The 9817-nt window shown below is 48.6% G+C and overlaps 1 protein-coding gene across 1 annotated transcript in view; it reads left to right on the top strand.

Moving 5' to 3' along the window:
* The first annotated feature begins 887 nt into the window (after positions 1–887).
* Positions 888–9817, top strand: part of shisa9a (shisa family member 9a) — a 29591-nt gene continuing 20661 nt past the window's right edge. Inside the window, exons 1-2 of the mRNA XM_037463111.2 lie at positions 888–1869; positions 2521–2627. Coding sequence (XP_037319008.2) covers positions 1355–1869; positions 2521–2627 — 622 coding nt within the window. The 5' untranslated portion in view covers positions 888–1354. The remainder of the gene's footprint in view (positions 1870–2520; positions 2628–9817) is intronic.

Below are 9817 nucleotides of genomic sequence, written 5' to 3'. Positions count from 1 at the left end.
GTTTCGGGGACCCCCGCGGGGGCCCACAGGCCCCTGTTTAACGCAAAGAGAGGGACCTTGGACAGAAAACGAGGTCTTTCAGCACCATGGACAGAGGTGGTTCCACAGTCAGGAGGATTCACCAATCAGTCTGTTTTATCTTCATTGTGCTTCATTATTTTCAGCATTTGAATGATAGTTACTTGTTGGGTTTCGATTTCATCCGAAGCACACAAATAACCTTGGAGGTTTTCTTATTAATAACAATTTCAACTAATTGTTACATATGTTTTGCAGGAGGAAACTGATGCTCCGCAGTTCGATTTAGAAAAGCCAACGTGTTTCTCTCTCTCTTAGGACAAAAAAATGCACTTAAAGATATCCTCTGAATGTAATACCCACGGGCAATAGGAACATTTTAACCCGGCTACGGTCTATTGGGTTTGCTGAGAAGCAATAATGTTTTTGGAAATATTATGAGAGAGGCGCTTTTCACACATTTGGCAAGGTCTCTCTCTTTTTCATCTTAAAAACAAACTGCTTAAACCCCCTCAGAAGGGATCCAGTGAAAAACACATGGGGCCAAATCTTTTTTGAAGGGCTCTTTTTTTAAAGAATGTATTCCCTGATTCCGAACCCATTTCAGCACATCAAGCCACTCATGAAAACAATGGCAACGCACTATATTGAAAATAAATCAAATGGATCAAACAAGGGGGGAAATGCTCGCACGCCTATAGAGAAAGAAGCGCCTATAACTGGGCTTTTATCTTAATTATATTTGACAATAACGTCGCTCTCTCCCTCTTTCTCTCTCTCTCTCTCTCTCTCGCGTGCGCGCTTGCTCTCTCTGTGTGTGTGTCTCTCTCTCCATGTCTCTCCCTCTCTCTCCACAGTCTCACTCCCTTCCCATGTTCTCCTCCTCCTCCTCCTCTCCTTTTGCGCACCAGACTCTCTCGCCTCTTCCATTCGCTCACTGCGCTCCCGTCCTCTGCGCGGCTTGTGTCTCTGCCTACTCCCGTGCGTAAGAGCGCACCCGACGGATATGTAAAGCGATGCACTCCTAAAAAAAAACACCAAATCTCCGCCTGCAATTGTCTCAGTGAAGGACCGACAAACGCGCGGCAGAAAGCGCGCGTCGGAGCGCGTTTAGTTAGATCAAGTTCATTCCAGGGAGACTGATTTTATTCTGTCCGTTCCTCGTCTCTCTTTTGGATGATGCTATGGTAATAAAGATGTTCGTCGGCGCGGATGACGGTGCGTTGCTTTTTGGATGTGTGTTTCTGGACTTTTCAGCATATCATGACCGCGCGCCCTTTCCTCTCTCTCCAAGTCTTTTTGTGTCTGCGTGAAGTTGATCGGCGGAGGAAGCACGATGAAAGGGAAATACTTTCTGCTCGGCTTCTTGTTACTCAAACTTATGGCTCTCGTGTGCAAGGCGGACGGGGAGCCGGGACTGCTCGGCGGATTCGTCATGATCGCCACCTCCAACGGCTCCAGGGAGGAGGAAAGCGTGTCCGAGGAGACCCCGCACACGGAGGACAGTTGTCGGGGTTACTACGACGTGATGGGCCAGTGGGACCCGCCGTTCGTCTGCAAGACGGGCAACTATCTGTACTGCTGCGGCACCTGTGGCTTCCGATTCTGCTGCTCCTTCAAGCACTCGCGGCTGGACCAGAGCACCTGTAAGAATTATGACACCCCGGTGTGGATGAAGACCGGACAGACGCCCTACAAAAAAATCAACAAGATCGCCGACAGCACAAAAGACAAGACGAACTTAATTGTTTACATCATATGTGGAGTAGTGGCCATCATGGCCCTCGTGGGGATTTTCACCAAATTAGGGCTGGAGAAGGCGCACCGGCCTCAGAGAGAGAACATGTCCAGGTAAACCTCTCTCTCTCTCTCTCTCTCAGTGCGCTTGTTTACAAAGAGACTTGCGGTAGTAGCCTACGCACGCAGAGATCCGGAGCGCGCCACGTCTCGCTCGATCGATCATGTGCACATCACAAGTATACGAATCAATGATGAAATAATGCATCGTGCATTTAATGACTCTCTCACAGGCTGTGGTTGCATGGCAACCAAAGCATCTCAGGACAAATTCTGTTTGCATTTTCACAAGTGTGTATGTGTGTGTGTGTGTGTGTGCGTGCGCGTGTGTCCATCAGCCGCTTTGGTATAGAATAACATTACGTGAGCTGCCTGCTCTTCTCTCATCAGGCGGGGGCGGTTTTCTCTCACTACAGTGAAGGCGGCATCGCGCTCTTTTGTGCGTGACTGTAGATAAGTGAAAACACTTTTCCACGCTTTCACGGTGTCATTTGATACAGGCGAGAGTGTCACATGCTCCAGAAACCGACCCGGGGGATATTTCTCATTCATCACAGAGAATCACTTTTTTTTTGTTATAAATCACAGTTTCTTAAAAAAAAGAAAAGAAAAAGAAAAGATTCTGTGAATCCGGACTGAATAATTAAATTAGCCATGTTATGTCTGCATCCCTCACAGTGTGTGTGTCTCTCTCCTGTCTGACAGGGCCGTCGCCAGCGTGCTGCAGGGCGGGTGTCCAGGTGAACAGTATCGGGGGGAGGAGCCCCTTGGGATGCACACGCAGCACTATGTTTCCAGGGCCACAAACCTTCGTGAGTGTTTTTTCGTTTGCACAGCTCATTATTGAGCTTTGTGAACTGTTTCTATAGCACAGAGCAGCGTACGGAGGTGTGTTCGGGGGAGACTGTTGGTGTCCAGGTTGGTGTCAGAGGCCCCAATGAAGTCCTCTGGGTGATGTAAGGATGCAAGCGTCACCCGGGGCTCGATTGTTTCTGAACCACGTTTCATATCCCGAAATCCTCAAATATACAGTACACACACATCCCCGCAGGCGTGTTCAGGCTATTTCAAATGACAGCATTGGGTTTTGTTTTATCTCGGCCAGATACCCATCCATTTCCCAACGTGCTAGAAAGAGAATATCTGCCTGGCTTTTGTGCAGCTTTTCCAATCCAACCGTTATTCACCGTTTTATTTTGGTTCATGCCCACATGATATAATGAGAGAGAGAGAGAGAGAGAGAGAGAGAGAGAGAAAGGGAAGTGGGAGTGTGTGTGTGAGCTGGCGAGGAAGTAAGTGGTGGTGATGGATGTGTGTTTGCGTGTAGGGGGGATTGGGGGGGGGCAGGAGTTTGAAGGGTGGCGGTGGTGGTAGAATACAGAGCGCATGAATGCCATCTATTTCTGTTGCGTCCCGTGGGCTGCTATACAGTACAGAGCTTCTTTGTGTTTTAACATCGGAGATCAAACAGATGCATCCACACAGAAGCAAATATGTGCCGACCCGAGCATACAGTGAATATGCGTCATAAACACGCGGAATGAAGTCAGCGCAGCGTTCCAAAGTTGCATCATATTTCTTTTGCCAAAACAAAAGGCAGATCTGAGATGAACGCATCGGAGATGAACACTGCTCCTTTAGAGGACAGCTCCCTCTGACTGCTGATCAAATTGCAGTCAAAAATCCTGTGTAACATCGTCAAAAAACGAAATGTCTCCTTTCCTTTCCTAAAAAAAGGAATCCATTCCATATGACCCAGTCATTTAGTACGGGGTGGTCGGATGAGATCATATCAAGCATTTCTCTTGGGAGAAGAACTACTGGACATATGTATGGCGTGCTATAGTGGACAGGAAGACAGGAAGTGGTGGTGGGGAAGGGGTTGAGTAACTCCTTGTTTTTGCGAGAATGAGATGAACATGTAATCCTGGAGCAGCTCCCCGGGCTAACGACAAGGTGACATCACCCTACTCAGCATGAAGCACTACGCCCACAGACACCATCAACACCAGGATGAGGGCCCATCTCATTGAAAAGGTTGCATTTTAAAAAAATGCTTTGGTATCAGAGGAGGGGGGGGGGGGGTCTCAGTCTCACAACTGTGCTGTGACGGAACGAGATGAACAACCACTCCGGGAGGTGTTGGGGTCCACTGGAGTCTTTTTTTCCTCCTCCATCCGTCCCTGTGGGAGAGGTGAGATGTTGCTGTGAAGCACTGATTGTTATTTGCAGTGTGGAACCCGCTCCCCTGGAGGGGGGGGGTAATTGTGTGGGATCCTACGGCCACCTGATCGGTTCATCACTGGGGGGGGGGGGGGGGGGGGGGATTGGATATGGATTTGCAGGATGTGACCGTGTTATTCTTCTTTTAAGTAATTTATGGAAGATAAATAGACTGAAAAGGGCAAGGCGATTTTTCATTGAGAGGCTGTGGATGTGCGGACGGACTGGAGTTAAGAAAGGGGGGGGGGGCGGATGTAAAGACAAGTCCTCGCAAAGGGTGTTTGTCCAGATATCGTACATAGTGCTCATCAATTCCAGATGGCTTTGATTCATCTCTAAAGGCGGAAAAGTTCCTCAGCTTCCATCAGCTGATGGCGACTGTCAGTCAGAGGGTGGATTGTCTGTAAAGGAATCGCCGCTTTATCGCTTATAAGGCTTCCTCTTTAAGCACTTTACATATACATGTGTCAACAGGGGCAGAGAAAACCAAGCGGAGCCCCCGACCCCCCCATCGCCCCCCTTTGGACATTCCTAATCATTACCACACAAGTGAGAAAGTATCAATTAGTAATGGGAGAGCCCTGGGCCTGTGTTTCTTATGTTGTGTGGCGGGACGGGGGCCCCCACAGAACAGGACCAGCCCGAACCACCAACCCCCCCAGGAGGGGCCCGGCAGGCAGCACTTTCATCTCTCCTCTAAACCGAGAGACTTTGTTTGAATCTTTAAAAAGGCTGAAAATCCTGCGCCTCTTCGCTTGCAGCATCAAAGACTGCTGAGGAGACAAAGAAGGGTGGGTTAAGGGAGCAAGGAGGGAGGAGAGGGGGGGGGGGGGGGTGGAAAGAGAGTCAACAGCGAGTCGAGAGGCCTCAGAGGCTGCCCTTCCAGAAACCCTGAAGGACGGGGGCTTTGTCTCCGTATCTGTCTGCAAAGAGCTCTGCTGCTTTTTGGATTGATGCTCAAAATACAGTGTGACAGCATCTTGAGTTCAGGGTGACCTTCGCTACCAGAAAGCCTTTTAAGTGTAATCGACGGGCGGCAGAAGCTAATGAAGAAGTTAGAAATCTAATTGTAAAACTGTATCTGTCCTTCTTCAGTCCTGCAACTGTAATTTTGGGTATTGCACCAAAGAGCAACACACACACACACACACACACACACACACACACACACACACACACACACACACACAGCACTCTGTATTCACAACTCAATTCAACATTTGAAGGCTTAATTACCTCCCCAGCAGTTATAATCTTTTCCTAAACATTCTGAGATGGAAAGGATGAAATTTTAATAGATAATTGCTTCTGCGATTGCACAGGCACGAGGAAAGGCCCCGTCTGCAAAACACTGTGTGTCTGTGTGTGTGTGTGTGTGTGTGTTCATGCGTGCGCCCTGTGCAGGCGTGTCAAGAGGAGCTGTGCGTATCCTTCGTTAAAAGTAGGTGACCGTGTGACCTTCTCTTCCCAGCTGTCATCTGAGCCCTCAGCGTGTCACAGCTGATTGCAGAGTGTCGGAGCTGAAACCCGCGGAAGCGAGTGCACGGGGGCCACATGACAGGCCGGGGGGGAAGTTGTCTGGCAGCAGTTTGGTTGTTAAGCTTAAAGGTTTTTACCGCTGCGTATCTGTGTGAAATGAATTCTTAATACTCTTGTGTAGACGTAAGGTCAATCACCAGCATACTTACATGCAGCCACCGGGGTCCAGAGTTTACATCCGAGATACCTGTCAATCAAGGCAAAACATGGCCCAAATGGCGCTTTGCTGCAGGCCTTGATATGTTGGCGATATGGACTACAACTTTCTAAAGTGCCTTGACTCTTGAGAAGCCAAGGCAAATGGCCTTTATTAAACCCATATTTTACAAGCTGAACTATAAGACAATATAATGTCAGTGCACATATAGCAACTTTAGCCCCCCCCATGATATTCTTGCACGCACTCTTCGGCACGATTGACCGTCCGCTTGGTCGAAATGAGTCGTCTCTCCTCTGTGCAGCTATTTGATGCCACACAGCTACAGACCCGACAATAAAAATACACTAAAGGTGCAAATCAGGCTACGAGGAATAAAAGTCATTAAGTCACAGGCTCAGATCCTCAGAAAGTGCAGCGGTGGCTCCTCCTGCTCCTCTCTCCGGGGCCTCGTTTCTGCACCGTCTCTCTGCCTAGTTATTTTAACGTGAGGCCCCCCCCCAGCCGCCCAGGGACCCCATTAGATGCCTGTTTATTAGGTCTCGGAGGCCCCACAGCCGGCAGGCATCGCCCCGACATCAGACATCCACTTAGTTCAGGCGCAGAGAGAGCTGCGGCCGGGGAGGTGTCATCGTAGCCAGGGGGGGGGGACTTGGCCAAATGATTTCCGGAAATAAAAAAAGGAAGGAGGATGAACTCAGCAAACCCCCTGTGTAAGTTATCTGTGTAAGGTAGAGAACGTTTGTGGACATTTCCTTCTCCCTCCTTCTTCCCTGGCATCCAATCAGCCGACTGCCCCCATCCCCACACCCCCCTGTCCTCACAAATATGAATCACTCCATTTGCTCTCAGGAACCTCGCAGCTGACAGGTAATTACGTCTGTGCGCATTGTGTGAGTGTGTGCGCGCGCGCCCCGGTGTGTGTTACGCACGTACCCGTTACGCACGTGACCCGCGGTGCGGGATGAGCGTCGTCGTCCCACCCGTCCACCTCGGGACTGGTTTGCGTTTGGATGTCCGGAGGCAGGCGGGTCACGGGAGAAGCAGCCAGACGTCCCACCTGGGTGCTTTGAACTGGTTTTTATCAGCACTGGTTTCTAATTAACTGCTACAGCGACTGTTCAAATGAGGGAGTCAAGCCTCGCAAATATTAGGATTTTCTTCATGGATGAATGTGAATTCACGCGTAAAAATAAAAAAAAAGATAAATGGAATAATTAAGGAAGATAAGGTTAAACATTAAGTGACGGGTTTTGTTGGTGTTTAAATTACAAGAGGCACTTGGCTTGAAGGATGCATCCTTTGTCCCTTTTAGTGAAAAGCAGTTCCATGAGGAGCCGAGTGGAAGCCTTGTGAATCTACTGATTCCCCCCGACGTGGAGCTGCGTTGAATCCTCTGTAATCTACTGGAATTCTGACACACGGTTCCTCTCATAAAAAGGGGAACCAGTGCTCTCATCATCGCATACACACCACTGCCACTTCCCTACAGCGCTCTGAGATACTCACAGCGGAAACCTGCCTCTCATGGCGGAACGCTGGCAGTTGCCAGGGAGCATGTGGAAAGGTTGTGTGGAAAAAACGAACAGCAGTCTGGATTTGGTGTGAAATGATCTCCGCTATATGTCCTCACACAGACATCTGTATCACCTGAATGTCTGAGGCTGTCATTGGATGCCTGAGAACTAGTTACCAAGCAATGGATACACGGTGTCAATAGATGCCAGATGGTGACAGATGGTGACATAGCTGGAAGAAAACGGTCAAAACGGATGGCTAATATGAAACATGTAATGGAGAAATTATTGAATTTTTGTATAGTTCAAAAAGAGATGGATGCAGTTGATGGTTAAAATGGTCGGCTAAATTTAGGGTTGGAACAATCAACGAATCAACAATTACTTTCATCAATTCAATAATTAATAAGAAAGAATCAAATTAGTTGTGATCTAAATCATCTAAAATGAATGGGTGAATGGTTTAAACGTGTAGCTTATGTTACTAGTAGAACCAAACCATTCTAAATAGTTTACTTTTATGTAGTGTTAAATATGGTGGGATAACAGGGTCCATCACGTGGAAAGAGAGCCGTCTGTTTGGGATCAATCGGCCTCAGAAACATACCACTTCCCATGTCCCTTCTTTATCCTCCACATGCACACACGTGCACACACACACATATATGTGCAAACCAAAAGGCACCCACACATGTACGAGTTTCACACAGCCGGGGGGGCGAGCTGGCTCTAGCCACCAGCAGTGTTAACCCACAGGAAGGGAGATCTCACCCCCCCCCCCCCCCCCACACAGACACACACTCCTTTGGCCTGCGGGCTTCAGTATGGCCTGGCTCACTCACCACGCTGCCCCGAGGAGGGACGGACACATTGGCAGCCCTCCCGCCGCCAGCACATACACGTGGACACACCGCCCCCCCCCCCCCCCCCCCCCCCCCATCCTGCTGGGCACTGGCCCATGGATACGGGACATGTGGCCGGGCGAAATGCGTCACGATGCTCTGACAGATCTAGTGCCACCTGCCTGGAACCACGGAGGAAAAGGCCGAGGAGGAGCCTCAGCGGCCCCTCGGCTTCCGGATACATCCGAATACATCATCAGTTCGACTTTCAACTTGTGAGCATTGAAGGACTGATCTGATAACAGGGTTTTGTTTTAGTGTGAAAGGTTGCTTTGAGTCTGTAGTCTTTTAACAATTGCAATTCAGTGACGCCGTTTCATTGCATTTAAGGAATAGCTTGACGCAGCCTGACAGTTTAATGGGTGTCCGATTTAAAAAAAATAACCCATCTCAGAGGTGGTTAGCTAAGACCGGCATGGAGGGGAAACAGCTGGTGGTTGCCTAGCAACGTAATGTTAAAGGCAATGTCTACAGATGTAACAGATGGCTCCAGGTATGATCCTTTATGTTGGATGAGAATCAAAAAGGTTTCTGCTCTGATGAGGATTGATATTTCCTAATTGGGTCGTTATGATTATCGTCTTATCATTGAAACATTCAAATGACATCATCTCTACAAGGGTTAGCATGTAGCATGTAACAGTTCAAACCCTTTCCTGCCAAAAGCACACTCTGCATACATATATCTATATATATATATATAGATATATATACAAATGCTCCATTTCATCTTGTCATCAGATCACAGGAAGCAGCCTGCCACTGGGTCAGTGCGCAAAGCAACATAATGAGCTTCATTATGCCAACTGGCTTTACCTCATTGCAGAATCAGAGAGCACATTAATAGGTGGCTACAAATAATACACAGTGCTCAGCCTGCGAGTATCCAGCAGCTTTAATGCAGCAGAGCATCTGCATGCCGATTCAATACTTACTTCAACTGTCTAACCACAACCTATAATCATGCAAATGTGTGATAAACATCTCCAATCGCACAAGGAAGTGACGCTTTTCCCTTTAGAGAGATACCGATCCCCGATTAAAGAAATAGTCATTCTAGAGGAGCACAAGAGACAGGCACCCAGAAGGAGAAGCACCTTTAGATGTCACTGTCAACTTTACCAGCAGGCAGCAATTGAATGAGCCGCCCTCAGGAACCCTGGGAAAGCGGAGGGGATCTGAAAAGCGCCTTTTTTCCCCAACCTATTCGGATATACGGAGACAACCTAAGAGTAGTCCTACATGCCACGTCTTAAAGATTCGGACTGAGGGGATAAATAGAGTACGGGAACAAACACTCAAGGCGGGTGGAGGGCAAGCCGAGGACCCGAGACGAGAGGAGAGAGGTTGTGGAAAAAGCAAAGCAGATCCCACTGCGGGGTGGGTTCGGTGAAAGATGGACCGGGGACATTAAGACCATCCGTCCTTCAGGACGTCCTTCTCCTCACATGTACGCTGGCTCACAATGACACAATTCTGAGGGTGTGGTTCTGTGGGCTTTCGCTGCTTCGGCATTAACTCCTGCTTCAATTGGTCAAAATCTCTAAGTCCCCATTTTCTGTGGCATCGGCGGATTTTTAACAGCGTGAACAAACAGTGTTGAATTGAATTTGGAGAATAGGTTTGGAGCGTGTACAGAACTTTGTTTGTAGGAACTGTGTGCA

This window comes from Pungitius pungitius, chromosome 21 (assembly GCF_949316345.1).
Source record: "Pungitius pungitius chromosome 21, fPunPun2.1, whole genome shotgun sequence".
Classification (NCBI taxonomy): domain Eukaryota; kingdom Metazoa; phylum Chordata; class Actinopteri; order Perciformes; family Gasterosteidae; genus Pungitius; species Pungitius pungitius.
Note: the sequence above shows the minus strand (reverse complement) of the source record. Positions and strands in the feature narration are given on the sequence as shown.